Source organism: Gracilinanus agilis, chromosome 3 (genome assembly GCF_016433145.1).
Source record: "Gracilinanus agilis isolate LMUSP501 chromosome 3, AgileGrace, whole genome shotgun sequence".
NCBI lineage: Eukaryota > Metazoa > Chordata > Mammalia > Didelphimorphia > Didelphidae > Gracilinanus > Gracilinanus agilis.
The window spans coordinates 601,268,568-601,287,323 of NC_058132.1; the positions used below are offsets into that span (position 1 = coordinate 601,268,568).

General features: G+C 35.7%; 1 protein-coding gene across 1 annotated transcript in view; it reads left to right on the plus strand.

The window, feature by feature from the left end:
* Positions 1 to 18,756, plus strand: part of ADAM23 (ADAM metallopeptidase domain 23) — a 223,111-nt gene that overhangs the window by 99,865 nt on the left and 104,490 nt on the right. Inside the window, exon 4 of the mRNA XM_044667494.1 lies at positions 1,221 to 1,284. Coding sequence (XP_044523429.1) covers positions 1,221 to 1,284 — 64 coding nt within the window. The remainder of the gene's footprint in view (positions 1 to 1,220; positions 1,285 to 18,756) is intronic.

An 18,756-nucleotide genomic window follows, 5' to 3' on the forward strand; every position in this document is an offset into this window, starting at 1 on the left:
AATCATCCCTCAATAATTCCTCAGTGGGGCTTTATAAACTTAGGAGGAATTTGTTAAGTATGTCCCATGTACCAAACACTGTGATGGACTCTGGGGATAGAAAGACACAAATGAGCTATTCTTTTCCCTCAAGGAGCCTAAATTCTATTAGTAGTGGAAGTAGCTTGGTAAAGTATGCATATTCCTCTGGTCTTATCACACTTCAATTAAAGATGTATCATAATTGTGCTAGCCAACAGTCCACAAATGAAAACTGATAGTTTTTCCTCAGTGAAAGAAGAGAATGTTAGATAAATAACACATATCCAGACCTTTGATTTTATAGATGTAGAGCTCTCCCCTTAAGGGGAGATTGCATGCAGATCAATGGCTATTCTGTAGTGTATAGTCTTAGAGAGTTGTTTAGAATGTTAAGAGGTTAAGTGACTTGTCTAAGATCATACAATATGCATTAGAGGCCAAATTTGAATTTAGATCTTTCTAGCTCTGAGACTGACTCTTTATCTATTATACCATGCTGCCTTTTATACTGCATATATTTTTTATATTAGTGTTGACTGTATTGTGATGGAAAAGAAGGACTTTGGAAATTGAATTGAAACAGTAATTTACATACATTGATTATATGAAGTATATATAATTATTAGTGGGATAATTACCCTGGTTTATAGACCATCTTTTCTCTTACTGCCTGTCCTTGGTTTATTTCTTTGTTCCTTTGGCATATCCTCCCAAGGATTAGAAGTAGGAATCTGAAGGTAAATCTTTTGTAGTTGTTCAGTCATTATTCAGTCATGTCCAACTCTTCATGATCCTATTCTTGGCAAAGATTTTGTATTGGTTTGCCATTTCCTTCTTCAGCTCATTTTATAGATGAGGAAACTGAGACAAACAGAACTAAGTGACTAGCCCAGGGTTATACTGCTAGTAAGTGTGTGAGACCAAACTTGAACTCAGGAAGATGAGTTTTTCTGACTCCAGGCATAGCACTCTATCCATTGCACTACCTATCTGCCCACAAAATAGATCTTAAATTTGTAAATTTGCCTAATTTTGGATTTTTTTAGGATATATGAGAAAAGATTTGGTAATGCATAAATTTATAACTGTATTTGCGGATTTCAGTGATCAGTGTGATCTCAGCATCCTTCATTTCCATGAATTGAGTTGCTTGCCATTATCACTGGTACATTAATGACTCTTATTTTTTTCCTTTGCAGTGGTTTGCTATCATCTGATTATGTGGAGATTCATTATGAAGATGGAAAACCACAGTTCTCTAAGGTACAGATAAGAAAAATTAGGGTGGGCTACTTCTGGGCTCAAAGTCTGCTTTGGCAAAGTTCAATAAATTTGTACCTTTGTTTTTATGTCTATACCAGAAAAAGAGATTTATCCTTTTATATCCCTGAAAGAATTGCTGCCTTCTCTAGTTAAATGAATGATTGTTACTATCAGAAGTATAAATAGTTACTGAGACTGAAACTACAGAGGGGCAAATTCTTTAATCTTTTTATTAACTGAGCTAATAGTGAAAGATAATATGAATGTACCTTATTCTAAAATATGTTCCATTAGTTGTCTATACAATGAACTTAAGGTACATGGATGGTTTGATGAATTAGAAAGCTAATCAACGAAGATTCAACTCAGGAGCACAGCACAAATTGTAGTTAGACTTTAAATTATAGAGTTAGAAAAGACCTCATGATCATTTTAGTCCACCAGATTAATTTTAAAATGTGGACATTAGGCTAAGGATAATTGATTTTCCTGTGATTGTGTAGCTAAAATGGTAGAGTTAGGAATAGAAAAAGGTATCCCAGTAGACTGGCAATAGTTTAAGTGAAAGGTGACAAGGGTCTGAACTAAGATGGTGGCCATGAGTGTGGAGAGAAGGTTGTGAAAAATACTTTGAGGTAGAATGAATAGGACTTGATGTAAGGGAGAAAGATCAGGTTTACAAGAGATACCCAGGGTGGTCATCATTGTCAAAAGCTGCTGGGAGAAGTCAGAGAAAAGAAGAAGACAAAGAAGAGTCAATGGATTTAGCAACCAAGTTTCAGTGGAATAGTGGAGTCAGAAGTTAGATTGCAACAAGATGTAAAGGATGGTGAGGAGGTAGAGGCAGTGATTCTAAATGCTTTCTAGTAGTTTTGCCAGTAATAGGGGAGGGAAGGAAGGAGAGAAGGGATAAAAGAGAGAGACAGAGTAAGAAAAACAGAGATCAAGACAAAAACAAAAGGGATCTAAGGAGTCAAGCCTGGAGGACATTAACTATGAAAGGAAGGGAAGAGAGCAGAATAGGGATGATGGCCTTAGAGAACCAGGAGGGTGGAGGGACTGAAGGTCACAATAAGAATGAACAAACAGTAAAGTTCAGGAAGAGTGACTGGGAGGGAGAAAAGGAAGGACTAGAGATTTTGACTAGGAAATGAGTTTAGATAAAAACTGGAGACTTCTTTTACATATAAATCACAATTTGACTATCAAGTGTGGGTTACCAAACACTCAGGAGATTCTTTTCCTAGTGAGAGAGTAAACCGTCATTTGACACTTTTTTTTTCCATTTAGTTATTAGTGCTTCTTGCAGGGTTAAATTGGAACAAAGGGAAGAATAAGGAATTGGGAAAATAGAGGAATTAGGAAAGGAGGAGAAAGAAAAGAGACTAGAAACAAGTGAGAATTGATAACCACCAATCTGATGCATCAACAGCTCCCTCATTCAGGTCACCCACCTTAAATATTCAATCTTAAAAGGGCTGAGGGACCACATATTCCTGTGATAGCTGTTCCAGCTGAGGTACAAGAAGCTTTCTCTTTTAACCACAGTATCATAATATCTCACTAATTTGGTGGAATTGGGGAAAACTAGTTTGAATCAATGAAAAGTCTGCATTGCAGTATGTTTTTTAAAAAGAGATCTATGGTTTTTTTCTTGTCAAGTAACTTAAATTAATTGGTAATGGCTTGCAAGGAGAAGTTTTGTTTAAGCTTAATTAATTAGTTAGAACTTGCAGTGACTAAAATCAATTTTTGTGCAAGTCATGTACAGAAGTTCTTTTAAAAAAAATCTGTTCAGTGCAATTCAACGTGCCTGGTGGTAGGGATACAAAGACAGAAATGAACCAGTCTCTGTCTTTAAGGGGTTTACATTCAACTCAGGGAACATCATAAAGACAGATAAGTAAAATCAAATATGTACAAAGACAAACAAAATCATTTTGGTACTTTAGGGGGGAAATCCATTGAAAAAGATCAATACAAAATATATATAAATATAGTACATTGGTAATTAGTATGCAAATAAATAACAAAATAATTTTAGGGGTGAGAGAAGAGCACTGACAACCTGGGAGATTAGGAAAGGTCTTAGTTTTATATACATTTTTTTTTTCAAACGTTGCCTTCTTTAGTATGGGGAAAGGGAAGGAGGGAGAGAGAAAGGGAGATATCTGGGAATTTCAATGTAACAAACAAACAAATAAAAAGGAAAGGCCTTGTGTAGGAGGTAGTACTTTGGAGTAGAACCTTGAAGTAAAACTTTGTAGGGAGCCAGGAATTCCAAGATGCTGAGGTAATGATGGAAGACATTCCAAGAATGAAACAGAATGGACAAAGTCACATAGACTGGAGATAGGATGTCTTATATGCATTATCCAAAGTAGATTAACTAAGCCCCTGAAGTATTAGTTAATTCCCTAATTTGAATAATTTGTACTTTGAAGACAGTTGAAAAATATATTTTTATTCAAATTAGGTTGAATAATGAAAAATTAGGAACCAATTGAGTCCTCATTAGTAAGATTTTTTATTGTATTACATGTTTGTCTTTCCAGGGTACTGAGTGAGGACAATAGCTGATAATAATAGCTGTGTAAATGTGTTATATATATGACCAACATATATGACATTTATATATACATATGTAATAGAATAAATATGTCATATATTCATATAACTTTAAATTTTATAGATGGCTTTACTTATGCTTTGGTGTATGGCTTTGATTTTTACAACACTGTGAAAAGAGTAATTGAATGTTGCTATTAAATTATTACTGGGAATATCATTCTTATTTTATTAATGGATAAACTGAGGCTCAAAGAGCTTGTGATTTTCTGAGGCTTATAATTAGCACAGAACAACCAGGATTTATCTTTTGTATCCAAATCTGGTGTTCTTTCTGTCATCCTATGTTACCTCTTACCACTGCTCAGCAGGGAAAGGAGTGTGGCTTATTAAAAATATTGGAGTTTTCCCCAGATTGTTATCTAATACCAAAATGGCTAAAGGCACACTGGGTGTTTCCTTATTGTATGGGTTTGCATGGGAAGTTATATCTTTAATCCTTGTAGTGAGCATCTCAACTAAGTCAGTGTGACATCATGAATAGAGGACTAACCTTGCAGCCAGGAAGACCAGGTTCAAGTCTTGCCTTGACGTATCATAATTGTGTGACCATGATCAAAACTATAAATGACATCTTACAATCTGCATCAACAGAGGGATTTTCTATATTGGGAATTCCCCTCACTTACTGATATGAGATTTCATCAATTTACATGTTCTTGCCTTTTAGGGTACACCTTATTGGCCAATGAGTATCTTTTACTGCATAGTTGAGGAGAATAAATTTCTGAAACTTGCTTTGGGGACTTGGGTGCTTGAAATTTGGTGTATAAGTGACAGACACCCATGTGTTGCATTGTAGTTTTTTTTTCCCATTGGAAGATAAAAAAGAAATTGCCTTGAGACTTGAGTTTTGTTTCACCTCCTTAAAAGTTAACACGATGGAACATGAGCAGAAATGCTAAACCAGGCAAGATAGCAGTTCTTTTTTGGCACTTCTACAAGCCAGAGTTTCCCTCCCTCCACTGTGCTAGCAGCAGTGAGCACTGCGGTTGCTGAATCATGACTCTTGAGTAGAAAGGATTGTACAGAAACTTTATAGACTCAGCAAATGGGCCAGCCACCTTGGTGTGCTGCAGTAACTGCATCCAAACTTCGTGGAGAAGTTCTGAATAAATTGATTTGGAAATATAGGAGCTAATTGGCTTGTAGAGGTCATCTGAGTCCACAAAAAGGAGATTTTTATCATTAGGAAGACTTCAGAAGATGGCTACTCATTGAAACAGAGGATTTTCTGATGGTGGCAATAAGCCATCTTGAGCATTTTGTCTGATACAACACTAGTTTTTAATTCATTGCTTTGTGCCTGCTTCTGACAATTGAGCTAAACAACCCATAGAGATTATACTTTTAACTTATTACAGTTGTGTTATTTGTGCTCTTCTGTCCCTCTCTCTGTCTCTCTTACTCTCTCTGTTTGCCTGTCTGTCTCTCTCCATGTTTGTTTCTGTGTTTGTCTCTCTCTCTGTCCCTATCTCTCATTAAAATAAATCAATATTGCCTGTAATGTTGTGTTAACAAATTGCTGAAGTGTCACTATGCCAGAAGTGTACTGCCATTAAATTATCATGAAGTTAAACAATCCTTTTTACTTTAGATGTATATTTCCTTCTAAGTTGCCAAATGTATGAAATATGGGCAATCAATCTGGACTTCCTTTTCTCTCCCAGGCTAGAAGCACAATGGCTACTGACAATATTAATTGGTATGGAAACTTTAATCTTCTTTGGTTTTCCAGAATGCAGAGGTTTGCCTCTTAGGCAACTTGGTGGTCCTCTGCTCCAGGGGCTTTGCCATATTAATTCGAGACATTGAGAACACCCATCTGACCTTAGTCCTATTGAAATTCAGAAATTATGAATTCAAGTGATTCACCAGCCTCAATACCCTCTCATCCCCTTGTAGCAGGAACTATGGGCCTATCGTGTTTAGCTCATTTCTAGGTTATTCACTCAAAGTAGATTCAAAGATATTGATAGTCCAAAATGATTTTACATTTGTCTTTGAAATTTGTTTTTATACTATAATTTACATTATGGATGTATGCCTGATGTTTTGGGAATTCCCTTCAAATGAAATGATTACTCTGTACTTGAAAGGAAGAGCTGTGGGAATTAGTTTAGTTTTTACTAGCATAGCTACTTCTGACTTTTACTCCCTGCCAAGAGGGGCCCAACTCACTCTCATATGTTTGCCTAGTTTTTTAAATTCAGTTCATTTCAATAAACATTAAATGCCTACTGTGTGCCAGACATCATTGTAATGCTTTGGAGAATTTGGAGAGGCAATATGAAATGATTTCAAAAGGTTTCTAGCAATAAAGGAGATTTAGAGAGTTGAGATGTGAATAAAACAAGTAATCAAATAGGGTATCACTAAGTGTGTGCTGAAGATTCTTCCCTGAGAAACCATAGTGTGACTATCTAACATTGAATGAGGTTCTAGAACTTATTATGTCGTTAGGCACTGATTTTAAAAATCTCTGTATTTTTGTATATTGCTACTTCCTTTTGTTTAGACCAGATCTATGATTTCATCAGTGTGGGGGCCTCAAAGGGAGCAAACTCTTATTACTAATACAAATGATTTAAAATTTTTAGTCATAGAGTTGTGTGAGGGGGTGAAGGGATGAAGGTATGAGGATTGGAGGAATGAGAGAAAGGAGAGAAGAAGGTAGAGGAAGGGAAAGGAAGGTAGTGGTCCCCAGCCCCGGCAGGGGGAAATTGACCAGATAGGCCTTTTGGGGCTCAAATAAAAGATCAGAGAGCAAATTAGGATTTATAATAGTTAGGTTTTTTTAGATTAGAAAAGGGAAAAGTTAGGTAGGGAAAAAGGGTCTCCTGGGTAGAGAGAGTCCAGGATCAGAGAGCATTAGCTAGCCTCCAGGTTCAAGAGAGCAGAGAGCAAAAAGGCGCCAAACTTTCTTTTATACTTTCTCTGACACCTCCCACAAAGGAAGTGGGAGGTGTTGGGGGAAGTTGTAGCAGGGAGCCCTGGGAGACATAGTCTTCCAGGGCTTACAATAATTTTAAATATCCCATTCCCCCCTCTGATCCTTTGGGAGACCAGTCTCCCCAATGGATCATAACAAACATAAATATATTTACAATTACAATAAAATCAAGGCTATATACATCAATACAAGGGGAGAATGGTAACAATTTTTTTTATAATATAAGGAAATCAAACACATTTTTTACAAAAATATTCAGGGCGCAGTTCTCTTCTTTCACAACTACATACACACACACACACACACACACACACACACACACACACACACACAAAATACATTTAAGCAAAACAGATGGATTTAACAAAACAAATGAATTTTAAACCAGACAAATGATTTAACCACCCCCACCCCCCCCAAGTTAAAAAATTTTTGCACATCTAGTTGCTCTCTTAGGCTCCTGGATCAGCATGCGTTCTCCATATGGTCTCCACGGGCATCTCCATTTGGATTCCAGGAGGTAGTAAATCTCTTTTCCTAAAACAACCTAAACTCTCCATATGAAATAAAAACATAGTTGCCTAGGGTTTTGAGAGGGTCACACATTCAGTGTCTGTCCAAGACAGGACCTGAAACCAAGTTTCCTGACAATAGGCCAGCTCTCTATCCACTGTGCTCCCAAGTTTCTACTATGTACATCTTTATTCAGTTTTATTTTAACAGTGAGCATGGATTTCACTGAGGAGTCTTTGTTCTTTTGCAAGATTTGATGCAGTCAGTAGAATGCCAGTCTCAAATAGGAATGAACACCAGGAAGACTTTACCGTCTATGAAATAGCAGGAGAATTCCCCTTCCATTCAGACTTTACATGTGAAACAGGTAAAGGCTTTAGGTTAGTGTGTCTCCTTGTTTTACTAGCAGACAAAATAGTTCTTAAGGGTGTGAATGTTGCAGAATATCTTCTTGTTCAGAGATAAGTTGGACTAGTGGTCTCTATGTTCCCTTCCAATTCTGAGAGTCTGTATTCCCATTGACTCTCCTCTCTCTTAGCATGAATATAGTGCTGTATTTTGTCATAGCCATCCCTCTTTTTATTTGAATACAATACCATCTTGTACTATATTACCATCTCATACACTTCAAATTGGTTATCATGTATTTATATATGATATGTACGAAGATACAAAGATACAAAAAATGTATCTTCAGTTTGTCACATTTATGGACTACACTATTAAGGATTCTCTAGGGAAGGGTTTACCTTACCTTTTCATGGCATATTGCACTTAAAGGCTTAATGGTTTTAGAGAATATATGAACTGAACTCTGGGCCAGTATTTCTTGTGTAATGCTTCCTACATCAGGTTGTCCAGCTGTCCAAAAGATACCTCCCTTAAAAGTTTGTTGAAATAACTCCAAGTCCTCTCATTCACAGAGAATATACCTTTTTTTAAAAAAAATATTTAAAAATTTTTTTCATGGTTACATGATTCATGTTGTCTCCCTTCCCTTTTCCCTCCTCACTCCTAGAGCTGACAAGCAATTCTACTGAGTTATACATGTATTATCACTCAAATTCCATTCCTATATTATTCATTTTTGTAATAGAGTAATCATTTTAAACCAAAACCCCAAATCATATGCCCATATAAACAAGTGTTAGATTATATGCTTTCTTCTGCCTTCTACTCCCACAGTTCTTTCTCTAGCTGTGGAGAGCATTCTTTCTCCTAAATCCATCAGCACTGTCCTGGATCATTGCATTGCTATTAGTAGCAAAGTCTATTACATTGGATTATCCCACAGTGTTTCAGTTACTGTGTATAATGTTCTGCTGGTTCTGCTTATCTCACTCCACATCAGTTCATGGATGTCTTTCCAGTTCATATAGAAATCAAGTGGCTTATCATTCCTTACAGCACAATAGTATTCCATCACCATCAGATACCACAATTTGTTCGGCCATTCCCTAATCAAGGGATACTCCTTCATTTTCCAATTTTTCCATCACAAAAAGCACAGCTATAAATATTTTTGTACAAATAGGTCCATCTCCAATTTCTTTTTTATCTCTTTGGGATAGAGACCTAGTAGTAGTGTTGCTGGATCAAAGGGTGTGCAGAGAATATGACTTTTTATGTGGCCCAATGTCTTTTGCTATTTTTTTCTCTATAGTCACCCAATTCATTGCTTCTGTACTGCTGTCCCAGTATCTCCTTCCAGTTTGCCTTCTCTGGATGACAAATTCTTAATCTCTAACTGAGAAAATTCCCAAACCAGCTCACTTTAAATCTGTTTAGCTCATGACCCTCTGCCTTTGTTCTCTCCCATTCAGCCCTACAGTTTCCTTCTCTGTATTGTCTTCTCTCATTAGAATGTAAGCATGTTGAGGGCAGGAATGAGCTTTCTTTTAACTCGTATTCATAGTCTCAGCACTTGACACAGTGACTAGCACATAGTAAACATTTAATAAATGGTTTATCTAATAACCATAGTTAATGACTTCCTTAGGAGAATTTTGGCATACTTTGTGACTCCTCAGTCTCACTAGTATATTTCTAAAGTGAAGGTCTTCAAGCTTTTGGTTTATTTCGTTTTTTGATCCCAAACCATATTTTACAACCTAATTTTTGTCATAGTTCCTTGTGACTATCTTTGTTATCAGTATCAAGGCATATGCCACTTTAATTTGGAGGATCTTGAGAAATTTTGTGAAGTACTTGACAGTTTCACCACCTGCAACAGTCAACTACTGACATCTTCCTAGGCATTTTATTTCTGCTCATTGTGGGTACTACAAGGTGCAATGACTTCATAGCTCAAGATAGGATGCTTTTTGTTACCAACTCCACTAATTCTGTTGTTCAGCTTGCCAAGGAGAACCAAAGAATTGTTATCTCATATCATGGCACTTAAAAAAACTTCTTAATTTAAATTTCTCTGTGGATGTTGTTCATCTCCTTTAATATGCATGAACTCATTGTTCATTGGACAGACATTGCATCTTGTACACTAAATATCATAAGTTGAATTAGTATTATAGTTTGATAATTCTTTGATTCCTAGAACTCTGCTTCCTTTTCTGCCACTCCATGACTGTCACTCTGTCAGTGATAGGTATCTGCAAAAAACTGAAGTCTGTTTTTTATTATTTGTTTCATGGGTCTCTGTAAACTATCAGGTCAGAAGCTAGATAATTCAGTGAGTGGCTAACAGTGAGGGATATGGAATCAGCAAGACCAGAATTTAAATATTACCTCAGACATTTAATATCTGGGTGATGATAGGAAAGTCTCTTACCATCTTTTAGCTTCAATTTCCTCCTCTTTAAATGGAGATAATAATAGCACTAGGTTGTTGTGAGGATATGAGATAGCATAGTAGTGCTATACAGATCTCAAGGTGCTATATATTCAAATGTTATGATAATGAAAAGGGGACAGGGGCAGCTGGATGGCTCAGTGGATTGAGAGCCAGGCCTAGAGATAGGAGGTCCTAGGTTCGAATCTGGCCTCAGACACTTCCCAGCTGTGTGACCCTGGGCAAGTCACTTGACCCCCATTGCCTAGCCCTGTAACAAATAAAAAAAGTAATATAGAAGGATATATATAAAAGATATTAGGGTTTAAAAAATTAAAAAAAGAAAAGGGGACAAACAAAGGTCTTAAATATTCTACAAATATCCCCAAACAGCTTAAAACAAAATATAATCTCATTTTTAGTATCATGTCTATTATAGGCCCAGTTCTTTTTTGCTTAGAACTGAGGTAATTAATCCATATAGATTATGTTTGCTTTATTATTATTAAATGATTACATTTAATTATTAAAATATTATTAATAATGATGATACTTTGACATATATACTTTGACTTTGATATGTATTATAGTAATAAAATTAATTTGTAATTATTTTAATACATTTATTATTAAATTGTTAAATAATACTAATAATTTAAAAAATAGCACTTAGTGGTCAAACATTAAGTGATACACTTCTTTATATTTAGCTGGGTCCTGGTCCTTGGTTCAGATTCTTAACAGCAGGGGCCATGTATTACATAGCACAAAGTAAGTGCTCAGTATATATTGATGGTAATTGATTTCTAGACGTCACGGAGAAATCTATCAATACAACTTGATATTGACATATATATTGTATTGTATATTGACAATGACATATTACTTATATTGTAAAGATAATATAAATAAAATAAGATTTTATTGAGGATTTTCTCAATTTTTATTTTTCAGATTCAATAACCTGAAAACATCAAGTTATTATTCTTTCAGTTAAAATTCAATTAATTCAGTTCTCTCCCACTGCTTTTCAAACTTAGTCAGAGAAAGGTAGTTAGAGATTGAGCAGTTTATACACGTATGCAAGATATTTTTTGTATTTCATATAATTCAATAAGATTACAATTCAACAAGCATTATTTAATCAGAGAATGAAGGTTGATTGGTATAAAGCAGCAACAGTGAACAACAAGCTGAGTTAATGCACCATAAATTTTTAGTGGTTAAAATCAGCTTGACTTTGTGTTTCTCCAGTGATTCCTAACAGCCTAAAAGTAGGAACAGAAAAATTGGACAGTGTAGGTTACCCAGGGGTGAAGAATAGTAGGTTGGAAATGATGAAAGGTTAAAGCAGTGAAGGATTCTAAGTTGGTGGCTAGAGAATCATTAAAGTGGAAGACCATAGAATCAAGGCTGAAAATGGAGACAGATGAAGTTGGGGGGGGGGGGGAGGTAGATTGAAAGACTAAAGAGGGGCCAGGAGGCCAGACATCTTGATAAGAGTAAAGACCAGATTAAGTGTAAATGAGAGAGTAATAGAGGAAGAAGGTCAGGAAATGGTCACAGAATGGAATTTAAAAGTTTAAGATCGTAGGTAATATAAATAGCTAGACTCATAATAATAGCTACTACTTATATATCACTTTAAGGTTTGAAAAGCACTTTACAAATATTATTTTATCCTCACTGCAACCCTGTGAGGTATATACTATTATCATCATCACAATTACCTCATTTATCTTATTTATACTATCTTTACAATATAAGTAATATGCTAGTATCAAGTAGTATTGATAGATTCCCTACTCCTCCCCAGAATGCACACAGTCAGTATTTATTGGGCACACACTTTGTTATGTAAAATGTGGCCCCTGCCTTTAAGTAAGTGATCTGCCCAGCTTTACACAGCTACAGATTTGAATTCAGGTTTTTCTGACTCCCAGCCCCAGAGCTCTATCCATTGTGCTACCTAGCTACCTCTTTTTGAGGTAGTGTACTTCTTGGAGATGATGAATTCTCAGGTTTGACTGCATTATTGTGTGGCTGAAGTGCGATGAAGAGGAAAGTTGTTGAAGAGATTGAGGAGTTGTGTGGCCAGAAGATTTTAGGGTCTTTAGTATGAATATTGATATCCTTGAATATGGAAGCTAGATGTGAGGTGGGCTTGAGAGGAAGCCTATGGACCAAGTGCCAAAGTTATTGAAAAAGTTGAAAGAGGTCTTTAAGCAAGAATAAACTTCTGAGCCTTAGATTTCTCAAATGTAAAACTGGAATAATAAGAGGAGCACTACCCAAATGGGTTTGTTGTGAGGTCCTAATATCAAAGAAGAGGACATACATGTTGGATATGGTATTAGGAATATCTGAGTTTAGATGCCCCCTCAGACATGATTCCATTTGCATCCTTGGAGACTTTATGCCTTCTGTAAAAGGGGGAAAATAAATTACACCTACCATAAACAAATGGTTTTAAAATAATTTTTATTTTATTTCTATTATGATCTTAAAAGACACAAAAAAAATGATCATTTCTGCATATGAAGAACAGAAAAAGAGAATTATCCGTGAAGCTACCTTGTTATGTATGGGAAGTGAAGGACAGACACATACAGTTCTTAGCCAATTCCATCATCCGAAATTCTGGTCTGCCTGGAAGTCCATAGTGCTTCTTTTCCTTGGTCTCCCACTGACCCTCCAGTTCAGATTAAGGGAACGATATTGTCTTCTTCAATGCCAAGAACTATGGTCTTCCCTCAGTAGGCCCTCAGTATATCTTTGATGGCTTTGAATAATGCAATTAATTAATTGGCCAACAATCTATTATAAGCCAGATACTGTGCTAGGTACTGTGGATATGAAGAGAAAAATGAAATAATTCCAGTATTCAAAGACTTACAGCCTATTGGGAAAGATGATTTGTATAAATAGATTTAAACTAGATAGAAAGTAATTGTTTTGGTGGGGACAAAGCCAAGAGTAGTTGAGGGAATCAGGAAATATCTCATGTAAAAGGTGGTTTTTGAGCTGATTTTGGGGGGGAGACCAGGAAATCTAGGAGGTAGAGGGGAAGAGGGAATCTGTTTTAGGAATAAGGAACTTCCCTTGTAAAAGCACTGATACTTGAAGTGTGTCATATATGAAGAACTTAAGGATATACTGATATATTCTTCATTTCATTCATAAAAGTTTACTAAGATTGGTTTATGTTCCACGGCCTGTGTAGATGTGATGGGATATTTAAAAATGAGGAAATTCTTGCTTTTAATCTGCTTACAGAATCAGAGTTTAATCATAGTAACTAGCATTTATATGGTACTTTAAAGCTTACATAGAAAATCTCATATAATCCTCTCTACTATGAAAGAGGTGTTATTCTATTTCTTTCAGAGATAAGGAAACTGAGTCTGAGAAGTACTAAGGAACTTGCCCAGGGCCACATAGCTAGCAAGTATCTAATGCAGAATTTGAACTCAGGTATTCCTGACTCCGAGTCTAGTGAACTATCCACTGTGCCACCTAGCTACCATGATACTAGAGAAAATACTAAAGACATCTAGCTTCTTGCCCTGGAAAACCCTCCCATCGCTTCTCTTAAAGCTTAAAAACTCAACTTCCTTTATGTTTTAACTCATCAATTTTGACCCAATCTTGGTATGTTCTTTAAGCAGCAATCTGTTTCTGAGAAGAGGATCTGGTAGTCAAATCAAGATGTTCTTCGTGTTCTCACCTCAGCACTGCCCTCAGAAGGTTCTTGGAGAAAAGGGGGCAGACTTTGGAGGTTGTTAGAGTTTCGATCAGGACATTTTATCAGCAGGGTGGAAGGAGAGGGAGCTGGTAACAATGACAGTAACAGTTGAATTCAGGTCATCAAGGTGGGACCAGGTTTGCTGGTAAATAAAAGCAAGGCGGCACTGTAGATAGAGTGCTGGGCTGGAAGTCAGGAAGATTCATCCTCAGTTCAAATCTGGCCTCAGACAACTTTTTAGCTATGTGATTCTGGGCAAGTACTTAAGTCCATTTGCCTCAGTTTCCTCATCTGTAAAATGAACTAGAGAAGGAAATGGCAAACCACTCCAATGTCTTTGCAAAGAAAACCCCAGTTAGGTCACAAATGGTCAGAAATGACTGAAATCATTGGAAAACAAGCAAAGTTACGAGGTTTGGAATTGGGCATCCAGGGTTCAAATCCCAGTCTTGATAATTATTATGGCAGTGTAATTAATCTTTATTAATTACATAATATAAAATCTTACAAGTTACTTAAATTTTTTTGGCTCAGAGTTTTTCATGTATAAAGTGTAGATAATATACAGGCCATAATTCAGGTCAGGAGCAAGGCATTGAACTCAAGAATTATGTAGGGTAGAGCTATACGGAGCAGGATATCTGGATTGGCATTTTCCCTCGTTGGCATATCCCTTTATTATGTCTTCTGATTTTTTTGTAGCATATTCTTAATCTTTTTCTTTTCTTTCTTACTCTTCTTTGCCCTTGTCTTTTTCACTGGCCCTGAAATGGATTTAATATGAGCCTAAAGGGTATTCACTTTTTATGTCTTAATATTTTATCTTCCTGATTATTACATTTATAAAGGGGATAAGTGGAAAGTTTTATCTTATAAAACTCAATTCAAACACCTTTTACTTGCATGTGACCCTTGATTAATTTTTTCCATATTGGATATACTCTTTATAGAAAAAAGGCACATTCCCTCATCCATTAATATAGATGCTTCTATAAATTTTAGAAAAACAATTTATTGTGCCCAATCCAGATTAAACCTGGGTGAACTGATTGATCAGTCAACCAATCAATATTTATTAAGTACTTACTATGTGCCAGGCACCATGCTAAGTTCTAGTGATCTAAAAGAGGCAAAATTTCCTGGCCCCAAGGAGTTTACAATCTAATTACAAATATATACAAAGAAAGCTATATATGGAATAAATAGAAAATAATTAATAGAAAGAAAGCACTGGGATTAAGAGGAGTTAGGGACAGCTTCATATATAAGGTAGAATTTTCATTTTCTTTATAGGTTAAGTAAATATACTATAAAAAACAAAATAAAACCCAATCCTATCTTCTGTCTTAGTGTCATTACCAGGGCAGAAGAATGGTAAGGGTTAGGCAATTGGTGTTAAGTGACTTGCCCAGATTCACACAGTTAGACAGTTTCAAGGTCAGATTTGAATCCAAGACCTCCTGTTTCCAGGTCTGGTACCTTATCCATTATGCTATCTAGATGGTCCACATGTACATTTTTTCCAGCTCTTTCATTCTGAAATAGGTTCAAATCAATAGTAGAAGTAGCTAGGCATCTCAGTTTTTTGACTTGAAGTCAATTCAAATCTTACCTTAGTCATTTGCTAATTGTGTTAATTTGGGCAAGTCATTTAACCTCTGGCCTCTCTCAGTTTCCTCATCTGTAAAATGGGGATAAAAATAGCACCTGGCTCACAGGGTGGTTGTGAAGATTTAAAGAGATGATACACATAGTGATTTGTCAGCCTTAAAGTGTTATGTGAATGCTAAGTAATAATACCTGTTATTTGCTAATTCCTTAAAGTAACTCAATTCCAAGCATTTCTTTAGAATATATGAACACACACACACACACATATATATGTGTATATATATATATATATATATATATATATATATATATAATACACACATATCAGTATAAAAGAAGAAGCTAAGGGTTAAAAAATGATGTCATATGAAATCAAGGAGGCAGATGACACTGGCTTTTCGCAAAGCTATTTTCAGCCAAATAGTACATTTTAGATGAGACATTAAGAATTTATATAGCACTGGTACAGCCAAACTGTCCTAACACATTATCAATTAAACTACTTCAGGAACATTTTTTTCTCATTGAATTTAATGAGATTCAAAGATGAAGCTGAGGGCTCTCAAGTTCTTCACTTCTAAGACACTTTCTCTCACTTAGTCTTTGCAAGGTTCAAGTTCAGGCAGAGAATATTCCCAATATAGCCAGTCTTTTTTTTCCTTTTAAAGTATTGCTTTGCTGTCAACCATCTAAAATTCAAATTTTAGAATTTTATTTATTCAATATTCAGAAAAATACTTATAGGGGGCAGTGACGTTGTGCACAGTGGTTAGAACTCCAGGACTGGAGTTGGGAGGACTTGGGTTCAAATCTGAATTCAGACACTTCCTTGCTATGTGACCCTGAGCTGATCACTTAAACTGAATTCCTAGTCCTTGCTTGCCTTTCTTTCTTAGAGTTGTTACTAAAACAGAAAAGTAAAGGTTTTTTAAAAAAGAGAAAACTATTAAATGCTTACTGTGTGTAGACCAACACTGTGCTAGTTACTGGGGGCGATTTGAGTATGTATGTAAATGAAGAAATTTTAAATATCATATTCAGAGCATGAAATGTAAAACTTCCTTTAAATAATTATTTTTGCATTGGACTTGTGAACTACAAGGAAATTCCCTCAAACAATGAAGGGAGACAGCCACTTTGCAATTTAGCATATTGTCTTAGAGAGTTGCCTAGGTCAAAATGAAGTTAAAAGATTTTTTGAGGGTCTGAGGCAAAACTTGAACCCAGATCAATCTGGATCTAAAGACTACTCTAGGTAAAACACTGTTTTTCAGGTCTAAACCTTCATGGAGATACAGATCATTTACATTTGGGACCTTGGTCTTTATTTTTTTTCTTAAAACTTTTTAAAAATTTGTTTGTTTGCTACATGAAAATTCCCAGATTAACTCCTTCCTTCCCTACCCTCCTTGCACTAAAGAAGGTATTTGACAAAAAGTTCTATATATAAAACTGTCTTGCTTATTTCTTGTTAATCAGTTCTTTATCTTGAAGGTAGACATACACAAGTCATTCTTCAAACAATATTTCTGTTACTGTATATAATGTTCTCTTAATTTTTCTTGTTTCACTTTTCATAATTTTATATAGGGCTTTTCATGTTTTTTTAAAAATCAACCTGCTCATCATTTCTTACATTGCAGAAGTATTCCATCACAATGAAATGTGATAATTGGTTTAGCCATTCCCCAATTTGTGTGTATTCCCTTAGTTACCACAGATTTTTGCCATGACAAAGTGCTGCTATAAATTTTCTAGATCATATAGGTTCTTTTCCTTTTTTCCTAATCACATTAGGAAATAAACTTAATAGTGATATTAATTGTAAATTATTACAAGATGATATATTCTGTAGGACTGGCAGGATGGTGGAAATAGTCACAAGTTATGGGGATGAGGAAGATTTTAGAAGGTGAGGAGTCTAGGCTTGGACATGTAGAGGGAGATATGTAGTAGGTGATGTAAATAAAGGATTCTCTATAGAGGTAGATACTGGACAGAAGATTCAGCTTTGGAAATCATTAGAAAAAATTTTTTATTGATTAAGAAAAATTTTCCATGTTACATGATTCATGTTCTTTCCCTCCCCTTTTCCCACCCTCCTCCCATAGCCAATGAGCAATTCCAATGGGTTTTACATGTGTCATTGATCAAGACCTATTTCCATATTATTGATATTTGAACTAAGGTGATCCTTTAGAGTCTACATCCCCAATCATATCCCCATCAATCCATGTGATCAAGCAGTTTTTTTTCCTGTGTTTCTGCTTCCACAGTTCTTTCTCTGGATGTAGATAGCATTCTTTCTTATAGTCCCTCAGTAATGTCTTGGATCGTTGCATTGCTGCTAGTGGAGAAGTTCATTACATTCAATTGTGCCACAGTGTATCTGTCTCTGTGTATAAGGTTCTCCTCATTCTGCTCCTTTCACTCTGCATCAATTCATGGTGGCCATTCAGTTCACATGGAATTCCTCCAGTTCATTATTCCTTTGAGCACAAAAGTATTCCTTCTCTAGCAGATACCACAATTTGTTCATCCATTCCCCAATTGAAGGGCATCCCTTTGTTTTCCTATTTTTTGCCACCACAAAGAGCAAGACTATGAATATTTTTGTACAAGTCTTTTTCCTTATTATCTCTTTGAGGTACAAACCCAGCAGTGGTATGGCTGGATCATAGGGTAGGCACTTTTTTAAAGCCCTTTGGGCATAGTTCCAAATTGAGGAAGTCATTTTTATAGAAGTGATAATGGAAGCTATAGTTGTGGTTGTGGAAAAGATCACCAAGAAAATGAATATAGAAAGAAAAGAAGAAGCCCAAAGATAGAATGGTGAGATATGCCCCATTCAAAAAATAGGAAGAGGAGGAAACAGCAAAGAAAACCACTAAGAATAGAAAAAAATATAGGAGTACCATGAGAGTACAGTGTTATGGAAATTAAGGGAGGAAAGGATATTAAGGGGAGGGAAAGTCAGCAGTGTTAGTTGCTTCAGAGAAGTAAAGAAAGATGAGGAAAGGAGAAAAAACCATGGGATTTATTAATGAGGAGGTTGATAGTGACTTTTGTATGTTCTTTCAGTTGGTTAATGTTCAAGGGGAAACTGATTCTGGCCAATCTTGTATATTGAACAATTAACTTTTTTTTTGGCATATGATCTATTGTTTGAGTATTGGTCTTATGGAAGAACTCTGGTGAGAGAACTGTGGAATGTCCTTGTTTGACAATTGAGAA